At 39.2% G+C, this 27,553-nt stretch overlaps 2 protein-coding genes across 6 annotated transcripts; one reads left to right on the top strand and one right to left on the bottom strand.

The window, feature by feature from the left end:
• The first annotated feature begins 171 nt into the window (after window positions 1-171).
• Window positions 172-24,790, top strand: TEX38 (testis expressed 38). 3 transcript variants are annotated; one of them, XM_039483846.1, is made up of 3 exons: window positions 172-328; window positions 1,921-2,226; window positions 24,661-24,790. In XM_039483846.1, exons 1-3 carry the CDS (start codon window positions 313-315, stop codon window positions 24,678-24,680), a joined length of 342 nt encoding a protein of 113 aa, XP_039339780.1. In that variant the 5' UTR covers window positions 172-312; the 3' UTR covers window positions 24,681-24,790. The 3 variants fall into 3 exon arrangements, with proteins under 3 accessions (XP_039339780.1, XP_039339779.1, XP_039339778.1); XM_039483845.1 differs by lacking the exon at window positions 24,661-24,790 and adding an exon at window positions 2,329-2,549; XM_039483844.1 differs by lacking the exon at window positions 24,661-24,790 and having other exon boundaries at window positions 1,921-2,549.
• Window positions 4,764-27,553, bottom strand: EFCAB14 (EF-hand calcium binding domain 14). Of its 3 annotated transcripts, none has more exons than XR_005583535.1 (12): window positions 27,010-27,553; window positions 24,639-24,787; window positions 21,217-21,362; window positions 18,104-18,202; window positions 15,036-15,146; window positions 13,903-14,004; window positions 12,750-12,941; window positions 11,596-11,682; window positions 9,934-10,045; window positions 8,670-8,801; window positions 7,593-7,829; window positions 4,764-7,548 (listed from the first exon to the last, which is right to left on the bottom strand). XR_005583535.1 is itself a non-coding variant. In XM_039483840.1 (12 exons), exons 2-12 carry the CDS (start codon window positions 27,198-27,200, stop codon window positions 7,654-7,656), a joined length of 1,497 nt encoding a protein of 498 aa, XP_039339774.1. In that variant the 5' UTR covers window positions 27,201-27,230; window positions 27,287-27,553; the 3' UTR covers window positions 4,764-7,653. The 3 variants fall into 3 exon arrangements, 2 of the variants coding, with proteins under 2 accessions (XP_039339774.1, XP_039339773.1); XM_039483840.1 differs by having other exon boundaries at window positions 4,764-7,829; window positions 27,010-27,230; window positions 27,287-27,553; XM_039483839.1 differs by having other exon boundaries at window positions 4,764-7,829.

Raw genomic sequence — 27,553 nt, 5'->3', positions numbered from 1 at the left:
TTCACGCATTTTAAAGAGAGATTTCCAACAGCCACAACATGGGTTTATTTTATGCCACCAGCTATTGAGGCCCACAGCTCCAGGAGTGCTAGCTCTTGCTGATGTAGCTGCAGCAGCAACCATTGTTTCATTGTGAGACCTAGAATGCTCAGCTGCTGCAGTTCTGTTACATCAAAGGCACCGGCTGTAATCTCAGTGTGTTTGTGCCTTCAAAATCCCTCCTTTCCTCACTGCTCTAGAGCAGGGATGGGAACCCACACAGACCTGTGATTATTACCCACACCTCTTCAAAGAGCACGTTGTAGGTAAACAATGATTATCCCCAGCAGTGAGTACCATATTTACCATCTGAAAACTAGTCACCAGTTTTCTATTACCTCCTTAAGATGTTCTTTTTTCTGAAACCTCACATAATATTGTGTAAGTGAAATGGGCTAGCAAATAAGATCACTCACCCAGCCTGCTGACTACTACTTACAGTTAAATGGAATCTCACTGCTAAGCTGGTACAATTGCTATTTTGTGACAAGTTTTAAGAAAGGCCTCTGCTCCCCAGAAATTTGGAAGGCGACATTAGCAAGTGAGTGTCTGAAGAGGCAATATTTCAATCTAGATTCTTTAACATCTATGAATTTTATTAGCTTTAATTATGGACTGCAGATAGATTTGGTATGTTCAAAAGGCATTTGGTAACAGCACAGCCATAGGTTTTAAGGCACTAAGGACCCAGTATGTTCACCTAGCCTGAGCTCCTCAGAACACATGCCAGAAGTTCACCCTGTAAATTCCTGCACCCAGCTCATAAATGGCCCTTTTTACTTGTCTGGTGATAATCCCCATCAACCAGACCCCACTGTTTGTGTCTCCTTGCTGCTGGCTATGCACTATTTATGCCCCCCCAGACTAAAAGCAGCTCTTTCAATTAGCCAAAAACAATCTGTTCCCTGGTGCCTTTACTATAATAGCCTGTGCTGATGTTACATTTTTTACTGAAGGATCCCCAAGTACTTCACATAGTAACAGCCTTGCTACTTTTGTGCAACAGGGTAGATTTTTGAGCCAGAGACCAGGCCCTTCCCTTACCCAAAATACCACATGGTCTTTAACATGTGGATCCCCAGTCACCGGAGATTTTTAAGAACAGGTTAGATAAACACCTGTCCACAATGGTCTGGGTTTACTTGGTCCTGCCTCATGGGCAGGGCAGGGCAGATGGACTGGTGACCTCTTGAGGTCCCTTCCAGGCCTACATTTCTATAATTATACACAGTAGACAGGTGGTTATTTTAAAAAATATTTCCTAAAGACTTTTACACAAACTGCATGTTCAGTCTAAACTGGTACTTCTTGGATCTGAACATGGCTTTCCAGATAGCCTGGGGAAAGTCTAAATACAGAGTTGGATTAAAGGTGTTACTTAAAACACATTTAGTAAAACCATTGCAAAAAAGGCTGCATGGACACTTAGTTTAAGTCAATAAGGAACAGTTTAAGCCAAAGAAAGAATGTCCAGACAGGGGGTTACACCAGTTTCAACTGGTGCTCATTTGTGCAGGGCAATCACATACATGTTTTAAAGCTGCAGTTTCGGTTCACTCAAATAGATCCTAGTCCAATTATATTTTTAGAATAATTAACACTCAGATGTTACTTGAACCCTAGCCTCAAACACCAAGATCCACACATACAAAACAGGTGCAGCTACTAAAAGATAGAAAGGGAAAGAGGGGAAAATTCTCTCCTAAATGGAAGTGGGTTAAAAAAAATATCAAATGACTGACCAAAGTGTCATTTATAATAGGATAGCTCCAAAAAGGCCCTAATCAAACTTAAGTCTCCTATCATGCTGGATGCTGCACAAATGCATTAATAGACGTGATCCCTGCACCAAAGAGCTTACCCTCTGCTCTTGCTTTTCAGGTTGGCTGCCTCTCTACTTTGCAAGCCTAGGGCTATGTTACATCTTGACCTTCAGTAGCATGTTTTTCTTTCACTGGAAGAAAGTCGTCCAGCGGGAGCAACGTGCAAAAGCGTGGGTTGAGCTGATGAGCAGCGAAACATTCTTCCCCAATGCAGTAGTTCACTGGGCTAACAAGAGAGCTCATTATGGGATTAAAGCAGAGGTATGCACTCCTGAGTCCAGTGCCAGCCCAAAGCAAAATGGCAAAAGCTTTGACAGGGAGAACACCACAGGCAGGGATGGAGCTTTCTTCCCTTCCCTCACAGGTGAGAGTTCATACAAACTGGTGTTTCAGGAGCTGCCATGGGCTTGTTCACTCGCCAGCCTGCCACCGCTGCTCCATCATTCAACCTCTTATCCTTTTTCAGCCATTCCATCAAGGACTGTTCCATTCAGCTCTCTTCCTGACTTCGTTACATTAGGAAATGTGAGATGCCACCTCAGTAATGGCAACTCTGCTTGTGAGATATAACTCATGACAGACCCACAGTGGACTGCATCATTTGGGATGGAAACCAAAATAAAACAGAGAAAACTCTTTAAAGTCAAATAAAACAAGCTACTGTCACCAGAATACTTTCAAAAGGCACCTTAAATGGGTTTTCTTTGTTACTCACAAGACACGTAGGGGCTGCAGTAGAGATACTTCCCCCTTTGAGGGAATTAAACCTGAACAACCCCAATTTCAACTTCTATATGTACATCTCCAGTTAGGATTAAACCAGCTATTTGATTCCTCATGAAATCTCCACAAAAGCCATTTGCCCAGCTTCGCAGTTTGCTTTGCATCTTCACATCATTCTGACTAGTATAGAATGCACCTTCTCTTATTTTCATGTCCAAACCCCTGATCAAAGCACTATCAAAATAAGCAACTGAGAGCTTACTCCAGCAACTTACTGAGCTGCAGACCCCTCCCCCTTTTCTTGAGGTTTAATTAAAAAAAATAAAAATCAGCCACACAGGTATGGCATTTTTCATCCTTTCACCTCAAATCACATAACCCCAGCTATGGCTGGATTGGGTAAGAGTGGCAATCCATGCTAGAGCCTTGTTTTCTGTTGCTAGTTTAATGATGGAGAAAATTTCTTCATAATTAAGGTTATAACCATGGTTCCATTATAAACTAGAGGTGAAATCCTGGCTCCAATGAAGTCAGAGTTTTGACATTGGCTTTTAATACAGCTAGGATTTCAATCCTTGAAGGTTGAGGGAGTTTGAATATCAACTTAGGCCAGAACATTAGTTTGCCCATCAACAATATGCATGGTTAATGTTAGATTGGAGCAGAATTTTCCCCACATACATTTTGGGTAATTTCCTGAATGTTTTAAAAGTTTGAGATGCCCCTTTGGGAAAAGAAAAAAAAACACCACTTTTTTCCAGGCACCTCTAGCTGAAAGGACAACACTTAATTTTGTCTAGAGAAACTGTCTAATTTTTTTTAAAAAGTATTCATAACTCCTTTTTATCCCAATCATGGAAGACACTGATGAAAGAATTGCCACAAACATCACTTTCCAAGTATAAGGCATTTTTGTTCTCACCTTCAACAGCACACACAGCAGATAAAAACTAATTAAAATCACAATTTTCCCCTTGGGAGAGGAAAAGTGGAGGAAAAAATTACACATAAATGTCTGTCACATTGCTTAATGCACTTCTGGAAGGTACTCTGATACTATGGCAACAAGGGTGGGATAAGAACCTGAACAGAATAAAAAGGTTTTATCATCAGTACCCATGTGCTGAAGTTGAACATGTGAAACACCAGGGAAAGTGAAGCTGATCTCAATTTGCAATGTCTTCTTGCTTTTTTAATTTTATTTTTATTTTATCTGCTTATCATTCTAGTGCTGTTTATTCCACAAATGATCTACTCAAGTACACACTAAAAAAGGAAATATTTTATTTAGATAAATTAAACAGTTATGTTACATGATGACATGTGCAGAATTCAGTAACTAAAATCAGCTTTAATTTACTCCATATACAGATCTAAAAAAGCCTCTGTACATTTCCAAAATAGGTCCAACTTTATTCAAATAAAGCCAACATTTCACTTATTGTACAGGAAAGGTCAGGTAAACTAAAATTAACAAAATGGTCCTTATACACTGTTGAGTCTAAAAATCTGAGTATAGTAAACCTAAGTTTAAAAACAAATTAGCAGGCAAGAATATAACGTATATGGAAACAAAACTACAAAAAAAATCACTGCAAAACAACTTGGTAATTATTTACAATTATAGGATAGGCTATAAAATGGGTTTTTAAGAATCCTGGACACCAATTGGCTACACCAGTGCAATGCTTTAGTACTAGTTTAACAGCAGAGTCCAGAGGCTTCTCATGTAGGTATTCTCAAACAGGAGTCTACATCACTAAGTTAAGAGCATGAAAGTCAGAATGATTTTAAAAGCTCATTTAATAAAGTGATGCACCTTTTCTCCTGTTCCTTTTCCAATGCTTAGAAGCAACCTTTTTCAAACTTCCATTGCTGCCAAGACTTCTGTCAAGTCCACTTCTCCACCTGCTCTCCCAAAGTAAACCCATCTCCTTAAACCCACCTCTGCTTCTCACACTTAACCCTTTCCTGCTTGGGCTTCCACTAGCCAAGGTATAAGAAAGTTTCACTGGTACTTCTGTGGCAGCATCTTCCTTTAAGTACTGCATCCTAGTGACCATGGTTGAGCCTTTCTAGGGTAAGTAAAGAGTAACGACACTGGAATCCATGGAGTTAAGCACAGTGAGACTAGAATTTAGGATCCATGTATCTTCCATGAGCGATCCCACTGTTTCATTTTGGAAGAGCTGTTCTAGTTGTGGGGGGGAAGCATTAAGTCCCATGACTGACAGAACATGATAAAAAAGTCACACCAACTTGGCTTGATTAGACTTTTTGGCTTGATTTCCCACTAGTGCCAGGTGGTGGAAATGTAGACCAGCCATCTCACCCTGCTCAGAGCAAATCTAGGCAAGTGTTGAACATACCTGCAGCTACCACTGATCTGTCAACAGTAGTGTAAATAAGGTCTTTGGACTATCAGCAACAATCTGCTGGGGCCTTACCTAACAATCAAGGCCAGCACATGGATTGATGACATCAGCAGCAACTGAGAAGCAGTACAAGTCTCAAGCATTTGAAAGCTGAGCAATACCTTGAGATTAGGATGGCTGCCTGCAGGCCAATATTAAATGTAAAAGGAACTAGTCAGCAATGAACAATAATTCACTGTATTTTTAAATGACCCTATTTTATTAAATTCCTTGTACGTGTCCATTCCATAATCATAATAAGGCTGCAGACTTTGTGACAATGCCAATTAATGACCTTAGAGATGGCACTATGTATCCAATATGCAAATTAACCAAGGTTAATCAGCACTACAGAATGGTCTTATGTCTTAGCGCCTCAATAATTGATCAATTCAGTACCAATGCCATATACAGGACATAAAAATACTAGAGATTGGAGATGCATGCACTCTTTCCAGAGAGTTTTGTTTGAGTACAATTTCTCATTACCACAGAAGAGCCCTGCAAAATTAAAACAAATTGCAACAACGAGAACATTTAAAGTTGCGGTTATAGACAATTCTAAGTTTTACCTAAATTTTGTTTCATACAAATAAACCTTCCAAAAATACCGTGCAAATTCTGGCATATAATTATGATACAGAATGTACAAATAAAATACCAGAATGGTTATTTTTTTATTGCTAGAATTTTTATTTGGTTAAGGGATTTATACAGAAGTGTATAAAAGGGGTGTGGAAACTGGTCAAAAGAAGCAAGTGTTGACTTCTACTTGCCTTAGAAGCCAGGTTATACTGCATTTCAAAACGTCACATCAATGAAAGCATCTCCCTGTTGGGCAGAGCAAACATGCCCAGAACAGAAGAGCGATGGTGAAACAGACTAGATAACCTAGGAAAGGGTTCCATTTTGCTAAACCTTTCACTGATTTGACTCCTTCCAGAGACTATTTCCTTGTAAAATTATAAGCATCCCATTCAAAGTCACATAAAACAAACTATGAACACACTTCCAGATAGCCCATGTCAATAGACCATCAGTATATTTCACAGTCCACTAAATCAATATTCAAATGACCAAAAAGAGAGCTATGAATTATGCTTGTGGCCAATGAAATGATTTGTATAAAGTGTCATTTGTCCCTGATCTGGCCTGTGGGAGACTACGTTCTGCAAAAGCCTTTTTGTATGTTCCAGAAAAAGTTTCTGGATATTGCAGTCTTCAAGTTTAGATTCATAATATTTATAGTATGAACATATTAGTATGTTCTTCTCTGGGTGTGGATATTTGTTTCAAGGTCAAAGCAGTACCTATAGTAAAGAAAATGTATATTGCACTTAATAAAAAAATATGTTGTACAATCTTACCCTGCACCTGCCTTTTGTCCCCCTTTGAATGAGAGGAATACACAGTCATCCAAGACCCTCAGAACTATGAACATTCATGCAGCATGGAAACTGCATCCAAGTTCTCTTTATTGTAGGCTTTCCCACCCTGCTGGTGACACTGCAGCACAAAAGAGGCTTGTTTAGAAACAAACTGCTCTTGGTCTTGGGCTGACTAATAACATGAAACAATATTAGAAGGAAGAAACTGGGAGTGTCAGAAGCTCTGTTAAAAATACCACCACCACCAGTCAGGGACACCACTATTGCACTTGTGAGCTTGCCAGGTACATGGAGCGTAGTAGGGGTGCAAGTTACCTTGTCATGATGGCAGCCAGCAGCAGTAGCTTCAGGGGACAAGCTTGCTTTAAACTAAGAGTCAATTAAAATGGTCCAATAGTTTCCCCCTTATAGCCACCCTCCTCCCACAAATTATAACCCTGGATGCAACAAAGTTAAAAGGAAACACTGAACTGGGTACCTTACCCAGTCCCAGTCATGTCATTATTCTGATGGGCTCAAGATGTAAAACAAAACAATAAATTTCTCACTCCTTGCCTCTTAAAATGAAAGCCCTCTGTAGGATGGCATGAGAAATCATGCCTTGCATCTGCCTCAGTTTGAACTCAAATACCATCCCTGGATGCATTGGCCATTTAAAATCCAAGCGGAAACTGAAATACCCTCTGCCTCCAGACTATCCTGCATTTTTGTGGTTTACAAACCAGCATGGTCACCAACACAGCCCTGAAAACGCTCCCCCCCCCTCCCTAAAATATGCATAATTTATTCTATTTCAAATATTTACAAGCAGAAAAGGCCTACCTTTAAAAGACAGATTTCTTCTGGCTCTATATAAAGTGCAGCTCTCTAATTTAAGGCAAATTTATGTGAAATATAAAACATGGGTTTGTCTATATGTACACATGTTCCAATTTAAACACAAGAATGCCCCTTCAAGGGAAAGAAAATGTTGGCTGATGATTCCTAACATAGTTTGAGTTTACGATCTTCCTGGAATTTTGAAGGAACTTCCTAACATTATGCCATAGATAAAATCCTTTAAAAAAATCTTTAACTATATCCAAAGAATGCAAATTAAAAAGTTGGCAACGTGTACATAAAGTTAGCTCCAAAGATCTGAAGGACGCTGGGCAGACGTAGCTTTTGCAGTTTTCAGTAGCTATAGTAAAGTTCGTCAATACTGCATTTTGCAGTTTTCAGTAGCTATAGTAAAGTTCGTCAATACTGCATTTCTAAATATGTATGCTACACACCTAAAGCTAATCTCAGTTCTGGTAATGAGTATTTTTCATCCCCATCTGTATCAAATTCCTTAAAGCTCTGTCGCTCTTGTATTGCCAAGCCAACCAGAGTTTGGAGATCTTCATAGGATAGCTTTCCACCAATGCCTTGATCTGTCTTTTCAAACAAATCCTGAAGATCTGCAAGAAGGACAAACAGTTTTAAGCAGCAAGCACTTTAATTACACGATGTTATAGTACAAGTTCTGCTCCTGTTTTACTACATTGTATGGTCCCCTGCAAGCCTGGAAAACTACATGAGGCTTTATAAGATGTTCTTTGTATACATACAGTACGTTAAAGACAAAGCATAAGCCAGTAATGATGAAAATTCAGAAAGCAAATGTAAGCTCTGTTGAAGATGTGTAGAATTTATTTAGTTGGAATCCACTTCGTAAATCTGAACACAGAAGCATTTAATCGCTATTTCTAATAACCCACTCCCCCAACCAAACATTGATAAAAATATGCAGACTTAGTTTACCTCCCATGAGAGAAGCCTTTGAATTAACGTTTCTGTATTTGTTATGTAGATCATACGGAGGGACAAGTGTTATTATTTTCTGCACATTTTCTGAAGCTAAAACATTATATTTTTGCCAACTTAAGAGTTGAACTAGTCCTATCCAAATACTAATTTGCTCCATTTTACAGCTATATCCTGTGCCCTTGACACCTTCCATTCCTCCTCTTATCCTGTTCTCCCCTACCCTGTTTTATATATCTTTCAGGATATACCTTACACTCAAAACATTTCTCCCATTTCATGCAAATACCCCTTCTCCTCCAAATCACTAAAGCACGTCTTCTTCCATCTATCCTTCCTCCTGTTGGACTTGTCAAAATACTTTCTATACGTTCCATTTCCAGAACTACTGTCCCATATTCTGCCTCAGCTATGTTATACCACAACTATTCATGGTCTGTTAGTCTGCACTGACAGGAAGTGTTTATGCAAATCAAAGGCAAACCGAGATGTACCTTTTATGGTGGCAATTCCTGGTAACGACAAGCGTCTTGGGTGTCCATTTCTCTCCATGTTGCCTCCAACTGATCTCGATAAAAATTTTGGAAGATTTGTAGGCTTTGATGTAGCAGTCTGCATTTTTCCACCTGTTCGAAGTTATTTTACATTAGTTTTATAAATTAACACAATTAAAAACAACAGCAATAGCCTGGAACAAGATAGATCAGTGGTACAAAGACTTTTTGCCTTACAAAAACTAGGTTCAAATGTACTATAGGGTGGTTTGCTACTTTCAAAGTGTAGCAAGATTTTGCTATATCTCACTACTAGTAGGGAGGCCCATTAGAGATTTAACTTCGAGAAACTGCAAGTAAACAAACAAGCCATCCTATAGGATATATCACTTAAGTATATTTTGTAAGACAATTATGTTGGCTTAATACTTCATGCTATACTAGGAAATGTACATTACTACACTGTGAAAAGAACACTTGCAGTATGAGTGCACTTCAGGGCATATGCAGCTCTTTAGCTGAGGGGGTTAAAGAACAAAATTTCCTAATGGCTAGATACCATAATTGTCCACTTCAGGGTTTCTTGCTCTAGATCATCTGGTGCTAAATTTTTTGGAGATCGGCCATTGGCCTGATTTGGCATGGCAATTCCCACGTAGGTCTCACTAACCCTCTTCTCTCTTTCCCAGTAAGTGAGGAGAGACTTTTTTTGGAAGGAACTGTCAAGTTTACCAATTAGATGAGAATTAGCAAGGTTCTACTACAGTAAAGAGGGCCATTTGACACACATTTGGTATTACTCAGGACTGGAATAGCAGAGACTGAAGTTCAGGACTGAGGTGCACTGGTACAGCTGTAACTCTTGCTGGCATTATGCTAAACTTTTAGAAGCGCAAATTTTTACTGAAAAGGCAGCACACTTAATTTGGCTCCTGAGCACCAATTAGTATTAAAATGATAAAATTATTGTATGATAGTTTAACAGACCCTGATAATAAACATTTCATTCCATGCCTGTATTGCTTCTACATATTTATTTACATAAATGGAAATGCTACACAGCACAAGTTTAGGGGTCCTTCTAAGCACCATGGGAAACCTCACTTAATTTCTCCCCATTATATTTTGAACTCTTAGCAAGTACCATCGATTTCTTATTATTTTAAAGAACACCCATATTCCTTGACCAAGATCTTAAGAAATTATTAATTATTCACTTTTGTTACTTATTCTCTGAATGATACAATTACTACAATATTCCCACCTTTTATTGATGCCTCAAGAGATTTTTCATTTTCTGGCTTGCTTGTGAGAGCATTGATCAGCTGAAGCTTCTCTCTTAGTTTTGATACCTGAGGATCTACATTTTCTACTTTCTGCACAAAGCAACAGGAAAATATTTCTTAAAAGCAACCTTTCTTCACCAGGTACAGCACAGCAGGTAAAGAGAATTCACTTTACAACAGATCTGTAAACTTTTAGCCTACATAATTCCAGGCCAAGTTAGGTTTAGTTGATTAAGAAGGTAAAAAAAATCTTCAGGGAACTATATCAAAGTTTACTCCTGTGCAACACATTAGTCTCTAATAACAGAACTTGAATCTAAAAACTGGCAAAAACACTTCTTTTGCATTATTTGTTTCTAAACAAAAATTTTTCCCAGTGCTTTATTTACCACTGTTTTGTATCTAAATTTAACGTGTCTAATACATTGACTAAAGCCTTCATTTACTATATTTTCCCAAAGTAACACGGAATAAGCTTCTGACACATTAGTAGAGCTGCACAACATTGTTTCAACTGCTTATTTTCTAAGTGTTTGTGCAGTAATGATTGCTGTAGTGGGATGCAGGAGTTATAAATTACTAAATCCCTGACAAATGAACTGAAAATACCCAGACCTTTATATAGAGCTCATTTGTCACACATGGGACCTATTTTGCTAATTCTCATAGTGAACATAGGATTTAAGCCATGTACTAAAACTCAACCACCACATGCAGGTGAACTTGAGGTCTTGTTTATAAGTTACATCAACTCACTGAATCTTAGGACATCTTGGGAATTATTTCTTCCATCTGAACTCCTTTTAAGAGTATCTAAGTTAAGTTTTATCACACGGTCCCTTTCAAACTTTTTGCTCAATGTATCCATTCTCTGGCCCTTACTTCACAGACTGAACATGTAAGTCAAGATTACATAAGAGTTACAAAAATAAGGTTACTGAAGATATTTGTTCTTCAGCAAGCATCACTCAGATGATCACAGGTTGTTTTTTTTAAACCAGTGAACAAGCATTTTTTATGCATGGTGTTGGTCCTGCTTTGAGCAGGGGATTGGATTAGATGACCTCTGTTTTCCAGAAATAACAACTCCCACCCACCACACTTCAGCTGCTGTTACTTAATCAGAGTGTTCTTTTGTTTGTCTATTAGAGATGCTCCCAGTTAGTCTTTAGAGTTTGTTACTTGAGGGGGAAGGCTTTCACTGAGCCACAAAACATGCCATGCTTTTCTTGATCTCTATTAGTAAAGAGCTGATGTGCCAAGGGCTGTCTGCCAAGAAGACCCAGCCCCTGGCCCCTCAATCTCCATGAATGCTCCTTCAGTTGCAATATCCCAGTTGAATGCAGCTATCTTGGCAAGTTACAGAGGGAGATGTAGTTACTGGAAGCCTGGATCCTGCAGCTTTTACTCATGTGCATGCTGCTTCTACAGATTTCATGATGGCAGGGTCTTACCCTATTACTAGTTTTACTTCCATCTTAACTAATTTCCTGCACATACAATGCTATAGGAAAGTTACTTTGCTACCTCATTGTCTTTGAAAATATGTATTAGTATCAGAGTGACCCAAATAAATGTGACTTAACATGACTAATGGCATGATCTATTAATCAACATTGATTTTAGTTTCCTTTACCTACCTTTGCATTCTGTGCTTTTTCTGTAGCAGTTTCATTCTCTGGTTGATCTTGACTTTCCACTTTGGGGGAGGTAGTTGTATTACCCACCTGAAGAAAAAGGTGAGAGAGTATTAGAGCTTAGATATTTGCTTAAAGTTTCTGTAAGGAAGTTTGCTTCCTTCAAACTGGACAGCATGTAGCAGTAAAACAGAATCAAATTACAACAAATATACACCAGAACTACATTAATATTAAGAGGTTACTTCTGGTTACCACACTATGTGAAACATATTTCTGCAGGAACTCCTGCATGGACTTGGCCACATGTTCTACTTTCCAATAAACCACCAAGACCCTGCAGATCAAGATGGGATTAAACAGTGTATTTAAATGCAAATTTCAAATATGGCATTGGAAATCTTACCCTATGTAGTCCTAAAATTTAATTTCAGCCCTGAAATTTATCTGCATGGCTTAATATTAATGAGACTTATACAATTAAATTTCTACACACTGTAGCATCAGCATACCCTTAGAAAACGCTATCACAGAGGCAGTCCTAGGTAGGAGCATTCAGGGATTGGCACAAATTCTTAATGGGGTGGTGGAAGAACTGTCTCTATTTCAGCACACAACTGTTCTTAAGGTTGCCACTTAGGATACCTGAACAGCAGCTGAAACGTGCAACTTCCTTTAAAATCAGATATTAAGCCTCACAATGCATTAACTTGAAACATTTTCTTTATGTTAGCCAGTGGTTCTCAAATTTCGTTGCACTGCGACCCCTTCTGACAACAAAAATTACGACAGGACCCTGGAAAGCAGGACTAAAGCCAGAGCCTAAACCCCACCACCCGGGTGTGGTGGGGTGTCGAAGCCAGAGGTCTTCAGCCCCAGGCAGGGGACTGCAATCTGAGCCTCGCCACACAGGGGATTCAGCTTCAGCCACGAGCCCCAGCAACTCTAGCACCAGCCCTGGCAACCCCATTAAAATGGGGCTGTGACCCACTTTGGGGTCCCAACCCACAGTTTGAGAACTGCTGGGTTAGGCCATCCCCAGTACAGTGAAAGGCCTCCCTAGTCTCTTGCAGACTGGGACTGCTGCATAGGAAGCACCCTCAGCCACTCAAGTACCCTACAAGGCAAGTAGGCACGCCTGGTCACTGAGCACTTACCGCACTAGTGGACAAATTCGCTCTGTTTTCCAACGTATTCACAGCAACCACAGAGCTTTCTAACCATGTAACCCTTTGAGTTATATTACTGATTGCTGTATCCACACTTAGAAGCTTTAGATCATTGAGCTTTTGGTACGCCACTAAAGAAGCATTTATCTCTTCTACTGTGGCGTGCAGGAACTGGTTATCCTGAAATAAAAAGAGAACAAGTTGTGGTATCCCACTACGATTGTTTGGAAACACTGCCACAGCATTATTTCAGTTAATGAAACAGTGAATGGACCAGTTCAACCAAGTATCCTTCTCCAAAGGGCCTCAGAGCCACACAAAATACAGTGTATTTGGAATTGCCTGACAGTGAGGAAGACTAGAGTGAGTCACTTTAGCCTTTGCAGTTTGAAAATGGGATTTCCTAGTGCTAAAACCCATTGCTGCCAATGAATACTCTGATTAGAACAGGTGCCATGCACTTAACTGAAGTGTGCATTAACCTAATTTTTCAATGCAAATTAGGTTAGACAATTACTGTATTAGACAAAAAGCTTAAGCACTAGGCATTGTTCATACAAGTTTACTTCTGAAGTTGGCGTTGTTTGTATTAAAAATACAAACACTGGTTTCACTCTCATCCCAAGGTATTTTCGTCTAGTCATATGCCCAATTCACTCATTTTTCCGAAGTCCTGTTTCTGTACTTTACCACCTTCAGAATGACTCATCACCTGCCTCTCCCTCTCTTGCTCAAGCTGAAAGGCAAGTACCTGACATTAAAGCCAGGTTCTATTTCAAGTCCTTAACTCATTAATACACTTCTACTACAAAATACACCCTTAACTTGTTCAACCACCACTAACTAAGCCTTTGCAGTGCACTTACTTACACTGTACTCCTAGTAAAGCTATGAAAAATGCCACTTAAGGAGGTACTATAAAGATCCATCTAGAGTTACATGCAGAAACACTACTATGGGAAAACATTACAGAAATATTATAATATTGTGTTTGGCTTACATGGATTCTATTCAAGTTCAACCTTGACATGAACATACTTCATAGTATCATATTACAATACTGAAGAGCATAAGGGAAAATATTAATTGTACTTTTACCCATTGCAATGCTGCTGGCATTTAATGGCAAAGCAAGAAATACCTGTTTACAATTCTCCGTTTGATTTCTATTGCTAATTCTTGGACTGACAGTGGTGGAAAGTGAAGATATCTGTTTTTCTCCATTTTCTTTAATGTATTCATTCTGACAAAAGAAGCAAAAGTTATATTAATAAATATTTTGTTACATCTATGAAACTCTTGAGGCTAGACAAAGACTGTAGACATAACTTCTGATATTTTACTAAAATACCTGCAAGAATTATGCATTTTGAACCATAGTCCATTTTGGTTGTGCATGGACTATTTTAAGTATGCTAGTACACTGTGCTTTGTACTAGCATATTTCTGTTCTGTTAAATAGGTAGGCACTTAAGTTTCACTAAAATAGTGGCCATACATCAGCCATTTTCCCTGTCACATGCAGCATTCAAAGTACACATGCACATACATTTCAGTTAAGAAATTATGAATGAACTGCATAGTTTCTTAGAATCAGCATCAATTATTTTTCAATACATTGCACAAAGACTCCCTGGTTGTCAGTGTTAGAGTTTTAAACCTGTTATAAAAGAAAAATAGGATTAGTAGAAGTGAACAAATCAATTAGCATTATGGTGTTCTTGAAATGTTTCCTGCTGCAGCAGGAGAAGTTAGTTTACAAATGTTCCCACTGTGGCAGAAAGAATGTTTAAAAGTAAATTAAGATTTCTAAAGGTTCAGCTATTTGAGAGTTTCAACTGGTATTAGTGAACCTGTATTTCTTACATATGCACCTTGATTTGGGCCAGGGGATTGTTCACCCCAGCACACTCCTAACACAACCACAATCCCAACTGCTCTCCAGTTGTTCCGAGAGCCGCAATAAGTTATACTTTGCAGCATGTAGGTGGCGTAAAGCCCTCCCGAGACGCCCACACATAGTGGGCAACCACTATTTCCAGTCCTGCAAACCTATGGTGATTTTGGCATCAAGAAAATATGCTCTCATTACTGTGTAATGGATGTCACATGAAGACTATTAGCTATTATATTATTATACTAGCCAGCATCTTGCAGAGATCTTTAACTATTTATTATTTTTCAAGTTACACAACACTTGGTAGAGTTCACATTAAGCTTTACTACAGATTACGTAGCTAATATTTAACTCTGTTAAATTAGTACTGTCCTTACCAAATCATTTCGGAGCCTCTCTGTGGTTTTCTTGTGTTCTTCAATCGTCACCTGCATAGCGTCAACATCATGAGCAACACTGGTTAGAGTGCTACCTATAGTAGCTACGCTCTGAAAACAGAAATAGCAACCTAATAAATTTCCGCTGTGCTCAACTGCAGAATCTGAAAGACCAACTTGCAAAACAATGTTTTGTTAATTAAATGCCATGCAGCCAGATTGCCAGAAACCTAAGTGATGAACTGGAACATTCAGATTTGCATTTACAGACTATAATAGTCATTTTATCCTTAGTCTTTGCTCAAAATGTTTTAATGCCAACAAGGAAGATTAATAACACCTCCATCCACATGTATTCTTCCATTTTTCATGTGGATGATTTAAGGGGATATATAGGGTCATGCTCCTCCTGCAGGAATCTAAGTATTCCTGAGCTGTTAACCAGTACTTAGATGAAAAGTAATCTAACTTTTCTGTGTGCAGTTTTAATATCAGCATCCCTACAACAAATATGAACCATTAATCTTCGCTTTTAAGCCCCATCATGGCCTATTCTCCCTTGTACCCTATTAAGATGTTGACCCCATCACCATTCTGCTAATGACCCCAGCCTTTATTACTCTTTTTAGATTTTCAAACAAGCTTCTTCCAGGTAGCAACTCATACACAGGCAGAGGAGCTCCCTTGTCAATATCCACTAAGGCACCTCATTATTCGCCTTCAACTCTCAGGAAATGTGACCATTTTCTCCTCTTGTAAATCCCAATACAAGCACACAGAATACATCCCCTCCACTCTCATGGGAGTCAGGACCCCAGCTGTCCTGCTGCAGCAACAGTGCCTTCACCACTTCCCCTCAACCAGGTGCCCTTCTGCAGGGGGAACTCTGACACAGTAAAGGAATTCTTCAGGCTTGTTTAACAGTATAAAAAAGGCTCCTCATTGCTTTCAGAGACGTTAACTGCAATGGAGGAGGAGGGGGCGGCTTAAAAATATTCTTAAATCCAATTCAGGGGGTAGTAGCAGTTTCCCTAGCAAACAAGGCAACACCCAAAGACAAAAATTAAGAAGCTCCACATACACTTTTCCACAAGAGCGTTCAAAAACTATGCTACCACCTAAGCACTGCAGCAATCTCTAGAGTGATCTAATGTGCTGCAATGTACATACAGGGAGGAGTGAAGGACATCAAGCTTTAAGTTTAAAATTTCAGCACTTTTTTAGCTGTCAAACCTAAAAACGATTTGAACAATTTTATTTAATTCCTAGTGTTTTTCCAGCACTTTATGTAAAAATAAAGTTAAGGAATAATGTACTTCCTGGCAGGATTCCAATTTTACACTGCACTTACCAAATGTAAGAGTGCAAGCAAGAGGATATCCGGGAGAAGTGTGAAAATGGATGCCACTATTTCTAATACCTTAGCTTAGGGTTGGAACCCAGTTCAGCTCCCAAAATTCCATCATACTGTCACCTGGGCCTTCAACTTTAGTGAGATGTGGCCAAGCATCACTTGTTCCAGTATGAAATGCGGCCTTGTCATTCAGCTCAAAAATGGAGCATTGCATGCTGGAACCTGTAGCCCTCCAGACCAGAGTTCTATATTAAAGTCAGTGGTGGTGGAAGCGATGGGGAACCTGGGGAGACTGCAATCTTCTGTTTTGTGCAAACTAGGTGCAGCCCTTGGACTCCTGGAAAATTACATTAAGACTTACCTCTGATATAATGCCTACAAAACAGAGTCTCCTGACCATGTCAAAACAGGTGACTAGCTAGGAATATTCTCCTCTTTCCCAATCTCTAACCTCAATTAAAAAACAAAACCCCTACAATGTAACCAACGACGCTGTGCCAATTCATTACATTGATTTGTTTGTATGTTGTATTCCCATCTCAGACCTTTACTGTGTCTGTAGACTGTAAATCTTCCACTTGGATATTGTCAGCATGATGGGGTTTCATCTCACCTGTAGCCTTTAGGTATTCCCGTAATATAAATATTTGCTTCCAACAAAACTGCTAATGTGGACCTTGGGAAAGTTTAGGCAACCACTTTAACCCAGGGAACAAGCCAGCTCCTCTTTTTGAAAGAAAGTTCAGCTAAGGCGTGAGCCACAGAAACCACCACTATAATAGTTAACAAATCCATGTACAGTTACACTTGTTTCCATCTAGCTAGTCCTTCAAGAGGTTATCAACTGCCTAGAAATATTCCCTACACGTTGAACCCTGCTCTCCAAGAACTCTGACCACAAGAGGGGTGTGTATTTGTTACTTTTAAAAAGAGTTAAAAACAGTGAAAATTTAAAATAAAAAGTCGCTAAGATAATTTTGCCTTGTATGATTCCAAAGACACTTTTACCAATCAATTTAAATTTAGTCAGCTAATAGTTTATGAAAACCATTAACATAGATCTGTACTTGGAAATTCTGATTAGTATGTGTACACTGACCACTCTTCCTAATGAATTTCACTATGCATATACTGAAAACACAATACCCTGAGGGCTTTCATATCGTCACTTCAGTCTATTGGATAAATGACACTCAGTTTCTGCACTTCTACCTGTTAATATAAAAGTAAACCATACAGAGAATTACATTACTTCTGAAGTTTAAGAAGGTTTTCCAAAAATGGTCTGTTTTCATTTCCCACCAAAGCAAGCTAAATAAATATTAATTTAGGGTTGTAAGGGTTATAAAAACAAAGCCAAGCCTTTCATGTACATGTGACTGGAGGAAGATTACCAGCGCAAATGGTAACATACATATAAAACCAATATAAAGATGTGCCCATTTCATGAGAGAGATATTTATTGTTTTACCAATTTAAATGTGTCTAGCGAATTCTCGATTATATTCTAGCTTGCATTAAGTAAGGATCACTGAGCGTGACACTAAAGGTGCTCCACTGAAATGAACGCAAGCTAACAGTATTTCATACAGTCATAAGATCTTTGAGAGATTCTGGTAGTTACTGCTGTTTGCAGAAATATTTGGAAACTACTCAATCAGCTACAGTTTAGAGTTAGTGTGATGTTCACTAAAAGCCAATTTATAATACTTACCTTCTGAAGTTCCTCTACAGTAACAGGAAGAGTAATCAAATCAGAGGCAGACTTGATGTTGGCTTTGAGGTGATTTACTGCTGATGTCAAAAACAGAATCTAAAAACAGAGAAAAGTATTTAGAATTGGTAAATACAGCAACTTTATTTCAATCTTCCCCCGTCCCTAATGACTGTTGCTTGTGTTTAATGTCAGTCATAAATTTAAGTAACTACTTGAGGCCATGTGTTTTTCTTGGAAGTGCACAGAATCCCTAGCCCAACCAGTCTTCACCACCAAGGAGATGTGGTATGGCTGATGTTTCTAACACTATTAACATGTTCTCATAAAACAAAACACAAGAATTTAATCAGCCTGGGCCCTGCAAGTCACAGGGAAATCCTTACCACAAACCTTAGAATTTGCAAAAGAGAATTTGTGGTGTATATATCAGGTTAATTTCACTCTTTAGACTGCTTCTGTTTGGATGGATTGCTACCCTCCTTTACTATTCAGAATATCTATCTTCTCCTTCATATTAAATCTGCATACAAGACAGACATGGAAAGTCATTGTTGTGGCACTAACATCTGGTTAAATTATAATAATCAGGATTGGGAACTAGCATAAGAGACTGATTGTTTGGATGAGATACAAGTGCCTGGAAATAGGACCTATGAAGAAATATCTTCTCTACTGTGTTACTTTATTCACATCACTGCCACCTGAAAAAGGAAAGAACCTTAATGCCTTTTTATTAATAGAAACTTTTTAAATGCAAACCCTTAACAGAAGTGTCCAAACGGGATATTTTTGCACTTTCACTATCCAGTGAACTCTCAAATATGACACTGTACACACCTTGATGATTTTGTACAATATTTTAAGTATTTTATTTTACTTGGCAGTCACCTGAAAAAGAGCTAGGAAAGAATGGCTGGTGGTTGGCATGCCAACCTGGGATTAGGGAACCCCAGGTTCAATTCCAGCTCTGCCACAGACTTCCTGTGTGACCTTGGGCTTATCACTCAATCTGGGCCTCAGTTCACTATCTGTACAATGGGGGATAAGAGCCATCCTACTTCACAGGGGTGCTGAGAGGAGAAACACTTTAAAGATTGTGAGGGGCTCTAATTCTAGTGTAATGGGGTGGGGTCAAATAATTAACTAAGAAATAGAATACTACACTGAACACAACTGACATACAACTAATACTGTAAGTTGGCCTATATAAGTGCTCTATTACATGAGACATCAATACTACTCCTTACATTCTGTTTAAAACTTTGATCTATTTGTAAGAATCATAGGAACTAAAGCCTATATATTTGTTTTCAACTAATTTTTTCAATTTGTATTTGCCCATTGCTATACAATTCATTTCCTTTAAGAGACCAACAAAATTACTTAAGCAATAATTTTTTAAAAGCAGGAAATGCACTATCATCTAGTTCCATATTGGTTAGCATGCTTATTCACAGTATCTGATACAACAAAATGCCCAACTTTCCTGTCTGTCCTTCCCTTAATATGCACTTCAAACAGCTACAAAAAAATGGGAGCTACATACATAACACACTGAAAAACTAAGTTATGAAAAGCAACAAACAGTCCTGTGACACCTTATAGACTAACAGATGTAAGTTTTGAAAGTAGAACTAAGAATTCGTGCAAAATAGTTTAGCTCAAAAATTAGTTACAAATAATGCACCAGAAGTTGAGCAATTAAAAAGATTAAATCATTAAAATCGGCTTATAAATATGATCTATGCAAGTTACAAAATTGCCAGTTAGCAAGTAAAAATATTGACAAGTTGTGGTCATTTGCTAAACATGTCACTTTAAAAGCAATTTCCACTTCTCTGCAGTTGAAGTGAACGAAGTACAAAGTCCTTCCATTTAACAATCCAGTTGTTAAACAGATAAATTCAGCCTGCTCCTGTAAAAAATATATATTATATATGCAGCTTCCCAAGCTGAGGAAAGGCAAAGATACTGGTTTAGCAGTAGGCTGGCCATGACGGAAATTAGTAAATCCCTTGTATGTCTCCATACATGAGGAATTAGGCTGACTATCAGACTGGCCTGAAGTGGCCAACTATAAAATAATTGAAAATTTGGAAGTGACTAGTGCCAAAGGGCCAAATTTAAAGGTATTTAGGTGCCTAAGGATGCAGATAGGTGCCTAGGACATTTAAAATTTAAAGATCCCAGTAGGCACCTATTTGCATGTTTGGCACCTAAATACCTTTAAAAAACTGACTCAAAGTGACGTTATCCAATGCTAAATTGTTTTTGAAAACAATCAGTTTCACTGACTTAATCTAAATCTCCATCTTGCCAACAAAAGATACTTTTATCTTCACTAAGATTTTTATCTGCCAGTTTTATGAATAAACTATGATTAAAATTAGATAAAACTCAAAGGCTCAGATCCTCAGCGAGTATAAACTGGATTAGTGCCATCGACTTCAATGGAGCTACAACTGATACCCGCTGAGAACCTGACTCTGTTTTTTTTTTAAGCATGTTATATACTAATAGAGGCACTGAGTTCTTCTTTATTTGCCTTTGCAATACTATAAACAGGAGACATTGCGGTTTAGGTATCTTTCAGCATTCCCCACCCCAGCTTCTGATGTAATTAGGTTTGCTAATTCCCACCTCCGAAAGCCCCCTTACACTTGGGGCTGCCCTCCTGTCAGGTATTTAGGGACAAGTTGCACAATTATCTCTGTCACAAAGATGAAGCAATGTCAACTTTAGGCGGTCTCCTTTAAACTTTTCCTCCCAGATGAATGATATTCAGTCACTATTTTTGATCCATGGTAATGTGCTCTGGGTGAGATTTTCAAAGCTGACTAAGGCATTTTGCTGTATATGTGCCATGAAAAAAAAATTACATGGAGTGGTGTCTGAATTCCTTAGTCAGCTTTGAAAATTTCAACCTACATCTACATAACTTCTCATATTAAGTCTTTATAGAACTGAGTGCTAGCATGTTTGTAAGTATCAGACAGTTCATTTTCATTCTTACTTTCATATGAAGTGTAAACACACAGTAAAGTCAAGAAGGTAGAGTTGATTTAAAACATTGAAAATATTTTTCAATACTGAACATTTGTTCCTATTACCTGTTTATTAATCTCAGTGATATTTATCCAAATTTTATTTAGTCCCATGTCTCCAGTCTCTATTTTCTCAAGGTGCTTTTGCTTATCAAGCAGATCTTCATTTAATTTGGGGATCTCTTGGAATGATGATTTTTGGTAAGATTCCACTAAAAAAAGAAATGAAAAATTGAGTAATCCTGCAAAACAGACTAAGATGTGAAAATGATACAAGCTAAAACACAAGCTATAGCCAGTGACATCTACAGTAGTTGGAGAACATTGCAAGTAACATTCTCCACTGTATAATCATCCTATATTCAGAATCAACCCAGAAATAGAGTGTTGATTTAAATTGATAGCTCCTGGCCCAACAGTATCCAAAACATGATGCTTGGAGAATGCCAAAAATTAGAGAGTCTGCTATGTTTGGCACTTCACAGTATCTCTGTATTATGGTTATTTCTGATCATCTTTAGAATCTCTTTAGGTAGTCCAATCATTTTGCACTATTTTCTTATTAAATCATAGTTGGGAGCATATAAATAACTGATGTAATAAAGAAACTGTGATGAGAACTGTTAGGAACTGTATTCTCACAGTAGAAGCATATGAAATTAACCCCAATCCCCAATTCAAACATATAGAGTGACTGCTGACTATGAAGAATATTCCAAAAAGATTAGGGTGATTTCATATCACTTGAAGAAACCTGAAGTACTGAACAGAGTAAGCTCCCTTTACAAAAAAATGCATGTACTTACACACTAAATGTCTGCTTGTAAAACAAGTTGGCAAACAGAAAATTCCTTGACTAAAGAGAAATTTGTAAATAAAGAGTAAAGAGCGCACCTTTAAAGAAAGAATTGTGCAATGAATCCTATGGATTTATGATCTACAGGAAAGCTACTTTTTTATTTAGAATTTAAGATGGGGATTTTTAAAAGGGCCCAAAAGAAAAGTAAGTAAATTAAGGACAGCCATTCCCACTGACTTTATATGGTTCTCCAAGGAAAATAAATGTACTTGATTGCTATATGCCGTGCTGATGTGCTGGGCTTCCTTAAAGCCCTAAAGGGTGGCAGCCCCAATACACTTCTGTTTTCTATTCCCACACTTACCTCATCCTGAAAGGCTGCTTCCCCACATTTAACTGCCTACTTCTTTGGGCTCAAAAATATACCAATATTTATGTAGCTTTTATTAAAAAAAATTACTTTTTATAACTTGTTTAAAGAAAAAAACATTTTTGGGTCCTGATCATGGATTATAATAGATCTGTATGGACTCCTCAGGATCCAAACAGTGTTTTATTCAGAAGTTCTTATAGGTAAATCAGGTATTTATAAAATAGCTTTAGAAAGAAAGTGAATGTTTTTACCTAAACACTCTGACAGAGTCCTTTGCATTTCTATGCTTTTCACTTTAAGAGCTCACACTGAAATATGATGGCTTGTCCTCCCACTCCTACTTACAATTCCAGGAAACCCTGCAAAAGTTTTTCACATTAATGAATGCTACTGATTCCCCCATTTTCATGTGTTTATTATTATGCATTTAAGTAACCTATTTAAAGCCTGAATGATGCTTTGAAGATTAAGTACTATATAAATTCTAAGCATCACTACTGACAACTGACCTGAAACTGTCTTAGTGAAAGGCATAGTGTTGGTCCCAGGATATTAGAGACAAGGTGGGTGAGATAATATATTTTATTTAACCAACCTGAGTTGATGCAAGAGACAAACTTTCGAGCTATACAGAGCTCTTCTTCAGGTCTGGGAAAGGCATTTCAGGCATCACAGCTAAATACAAGGTGGAACAGATTCCTTGTTTTTAGCTGTGATGCTTGGAGTACCTTTCCCAGACCCAAAGAAGAGTTCTGAGTAGCTCGAAAGTTTGTCTCTCGCATCAACAAAAGTTGGTTCAATAAAAAAAATATTACCTCACCATGTCTCTTTAGTGAAAAGTTGTCAGATTTTAAAAAAAAAAACCTATTTGAAGTTGCAAGAGATTTTTCATTTGAATTTTCTTAATATCATACTGAAAACAATCGTAAGTGTGAAATCCTTTTTCTTACACGATGTCTGAAGCAGCTTTGATGGCAGAAATCATCATGTCCACTTTGCATACAAGCTCATAATTATAAAAAATACACCACCTACCATTTAAATCAAAAGGAAAACACTAATTAAGGGATATGGTCATGTTATAAGAACATGCCCGTAAAAATCTGTGTTTCTCTGTAATTATAACAAAAGTAAAGCAGAGGTGTTTTTGGTTATCAGAAGCAGTTTACTGAGCATACTCCCAACGCAACACCAGGAATGTACAATAGGAGTAAAAATGAGAAACTGTTAAAATAAAAATAAACCTCAACAGAACAAAAAGGAAAACTAGTCTTATAATTACAGCCCTTCACTGAGACTCAGGAGATCAGGGTTCAATTCCCAACCCTGCCAGGGTGCCTCTGTGCCATCTGCAAAACGTGAATAATAATGTTTCCTCTCTCAGAATCTTCATCTGTCTTGTCTATTTCGATTGTTAGCTCCTTGAGGAAGGGACCCTCTTCTGTGTTTTTGTGGATTGCGCCTAGTACAACATGGCCCAGAACTTGGCTGGGAACTTGAGGCACTACTGTAATACAAATAAACAGTAACAAGATAGTTCTGTATTTCTTGCCATGTGAGGGATCGTACTCTGATTTTCCAGCAATATCCCTTTGGGAGGACAAGCTTAATTGTTTGAGGGAGGTCTATGCACAGGGATGTGATTTGATCGTGCTGCAACTGTGTCAATCTTGTATGAGTGAACAAATACTCATACTAATAAGCAGAACGTAAACCTAAATTCCTCTAAGTAGAGAATTATCAACTGACTATTAGTTTTAAACAAGAGATGAAGATAAATGATGAGAAAAAATGGGTCCTGGAGTGAGCAATTTCAAATGAAAGTAATGAGTTACAGGTTTTAGAAAGATACACAGAACTAGCCAAAGTTGTACTAAAGCAGTACATAACGGCAGCATTCAAAGACATGAAAAGAAGCTGAGTTATTTTAAAGCAGCCAAAGGGATTTTCACACATCATCCATTAACTTTAATGAAAGATGTGTCAAAATCCCTTAAGACTACTTGGAAAAATTGATTTTTATTTCTTTTTTTAAAAAACAGTGCTGCAATCATGTTAAACTTTAACAGTCCACAGACCATACACCTCTGGGTATTTTTGAGAACCATTTTCACATTTTGTTTCTAAGAAAGCTGTATACAAATCTCCATGAAAACAAGTAGACAGCGGAGGTTCTGACCTTGTCTATCCAAACCTTGTCTTATGACAATCTGAAGCAAAGGATAGCATGTTACATTACACACAGCTTACCTTCTCCCAACAGCGAGGGTAAAAAAACATCTAAGTTATTCAGTTTAAGAAGGTTGATATACTTACTAGTTCGAAATTTTTCCTTTAGTGCATCCAGATCTTCCTTGAGGGCAACCTGCATCCATACTAAGCCAACGCAAGCTACCACACAAGCAGCCAGAATGACAAAAGCACATAGTGGATAACAGAACTTGCAGCATCGCAGGTATTCTCCCCTGAGTAAAAGATCAAAAATTGATCATGAATCTGCAATGGGACATGTACAGCTATATTCTAAGTGTAAGAAGATCTACAGTCAAGTTAACTTAACTGACACCCTAACAAAACAGCAAGTTTGCTTCACTGGAGATAAGAATCAATGCAGTGCATTTCCAGGAGTAAACAGTTGATTAGTGGGAGACAGTGAAAATCTGGTTTAAATGGTATTCATAGTAAAATGTATCCATTAGACTGAAAACATGCTTCCTCCTCTGTTGCCAGAGTTTCCTGCTTTATTAGAATAGAGTTACAATGCAAAATTAAAGTTTAATTGTTTGGAAAGTAACGTAGACTTAAAGGGTAGGACTTGATCAATCATCATGATATGACAATAGATATTTTAAAAGTATTGTAATCCTGAGATGTAAAACCTTTTAAATTATTGTTGGAGGATCTTCAATATTTATTATTTAACTGCAGAATTTATTTACCAGCAGAAGTATTTCCTCTCTACCTAGTATAACAGCAACACTATGCATCAATTCATCTGTAAATTTACTAGTATAACATTTAAAGCGTATGTGCATATACTGATAACCATTCAACCTGTCTAATCACTATTCCTTACCTCCATGAATATTTAACATGCAACAGATGCCACATGTAACAAAAACCAGAAGCTATTTCAGATCTATTTCTACTAGTTGTATGAAGATGAATTCTTTCATACAGGACAACACAGTTTATTTAAGAAAATCTTTCTAAAGATCATTTTGCCTTTACTGACTTTTACAAAATGAAAGATTCTAAAAAGACATTAAATGAGTTACTTTAGAAGAGTTAAGGATCAATTTGTCATCAGACTACCTGGTAACAATCCAGTAAGCTTAGCTACTGTGATCATCCAGTGATGTTGAGATGGAAGACAATCAAGGAAGGATGGAGGAACTATTTTTTTCCTCAGAAGGAGAAACAGAAGATAATTCCCTGAGCATCAAAAATAAAAGCGGTGTCTACAACTACAATGGTTGGTGCATTAGAAACACGAAAGACAAAACCCTCTTCTGACAGAAGGGGATTCGTTCGTTCATTCAGAAACCAGATAGCTAGGTGTGTGACTAATCTGCCCAGTGGGTGCAGAAGTGTCAGATTCCAGGAAGAAGATAAGCAGTTTTTAAAAATGGGAAGAAGCCAGTGACAGCCTTACATAACACCACCAGCAACTTAGAAAACTGAAGAGCTGAGTCTTGGAAGTAAATTTAAATTAGAAAGACCTGTCAGTGCCTGTGAGAGCGCTTTATCTGAAATGCCACCAGCCAGATAATGTCAGCTAGACATGGGTAATGAGTTACACATGGATACAAAAACAGTCTAATATGGACACATGGAAGAAAGGATGGAATGAAGGTTATTAGAGGCAGCCTAACCTTTTGGAAACAGAAATTATGCAGGAAGAATGATCTCCGCCTTAACCATGAGGAAACCATGCTGCTGACAATTAAGACTTATTGTATGTGTTTGAGAAGAGAGAAGTAAAGAAGAGGTTGAAACTAGGAGTCCAGGAGCCAGGGTTATTAAGGGTAGAAAATGAGCAACTGAAATCACTGATACCAAGTAGCACAAAGATGGAAGTAACTAGGATCAGGTAAGGGGTAGGACAGATGGGGAACAGGGAACAACAAACTCAATAGGGCAACAATAATGTGTCAACAAAAGAGTGCACAAACCCCTTTTTATCTTCAAGGGTTATTCATCATCTGTCAGAGCCTGATGAAACCAGTTGCTAAGACCAAGTTACCCTCACAGCCCAGAACCAGCTCCCCTATTACACCTATCCTACACTGTAGCTCATAACCTTGATCCCCTCCCAAACTGTACCTCCAGTTCCTCTCCCTTATTACATCCACTCTATGCCCCCCGCTCTTAACCCCCCTCCACACCCAATGTATAACATCCAAAATAACCCTCAGCCCCCCTTATCACACCAACTAATCCCCTGCCCCAGCCAGATTCCAACTCTTCCCAGCTCCCTTCTAACATACACCAGCTCTCCCCCACCCCCACTCCACTAGTGCCCCCAACCCCCCACTTCCCTCCCCAGCTCCCCCTCTAGTCTCCCCACCCCGTCCCCAATCCCCAGCACCCCTCCCACTTCCCCCCCCGGGCCCGCACTCCCCGCGTCCCCTAAATATAACCCAGCCTCCTGCTCCCAGCCCCCTCCCCGCCGGCCGGGGCTCACTTGGGGAAGCGGGAGCGGGTGCCCGGCGGCCCGAACTCGTCCTCGTCGCCCTCGGAGCTGGACTCGGAGTCGGAGGCGGGCGGCTCGGTGCGCAGCAGCCGGTGGCCCGACCCCTTCTTGGGCAGCTTCTTCCTGCGGCCCCCGTCCCCGGCCAGGCCGATGAGCGCGTTCAGCTCCTTGCGCTTCTTCATCCTCTTGTGCGGGGTCAGCGGGGCCCCGGCGGCGGGGGGCGCCGGGGGCTGGTGCCCGACTCCCAGCACCGCCGCCGGGCCCCGGCTCTCCAGCTTGGGGCGGCTCCGCGCCCGCAGGAGGAGCCCCCCTCCCCGGGGGGCGTCGGGCGGGGGCCGAGCGCGGCCGGGTGGCGGGGGGGGAGAGTCGGTGCCTTCCCGGCCGGGGGGCGGGAGCGGGGGGGCCGGTCCCTGCCCGGGCGCTTCGGTGTCCGCGTCTCCGGGCCCCGCTCTCAGCGGGGCCTCGCTGCTTGGGGCTGCGCTCGGGGCCGCTGCCGCTTCCTCCCCGCCGCTGCCTGGGCCATGGCTGCTCCCGC

The sequence above is a fragment of the Mauremys reevesii genome, linkage group 8 (assembly GCF_016161935.1).
Source record: "Mauremys reevesii isolate NIE-2019 linkage group 8, ASM1616193v1, whole genome shotgun sequence".
Lineage (NCBI taxonomy): Eukaryota > Metazoa > Chordata > Testudines > Geoemydidae > Mauremys > Mauremys reevesii.
The sequence above is the reverse complement of the archived record's forward strand: the minus strand, read 5'-3'. Positions and strand labels throughout refer to the sequence as shown.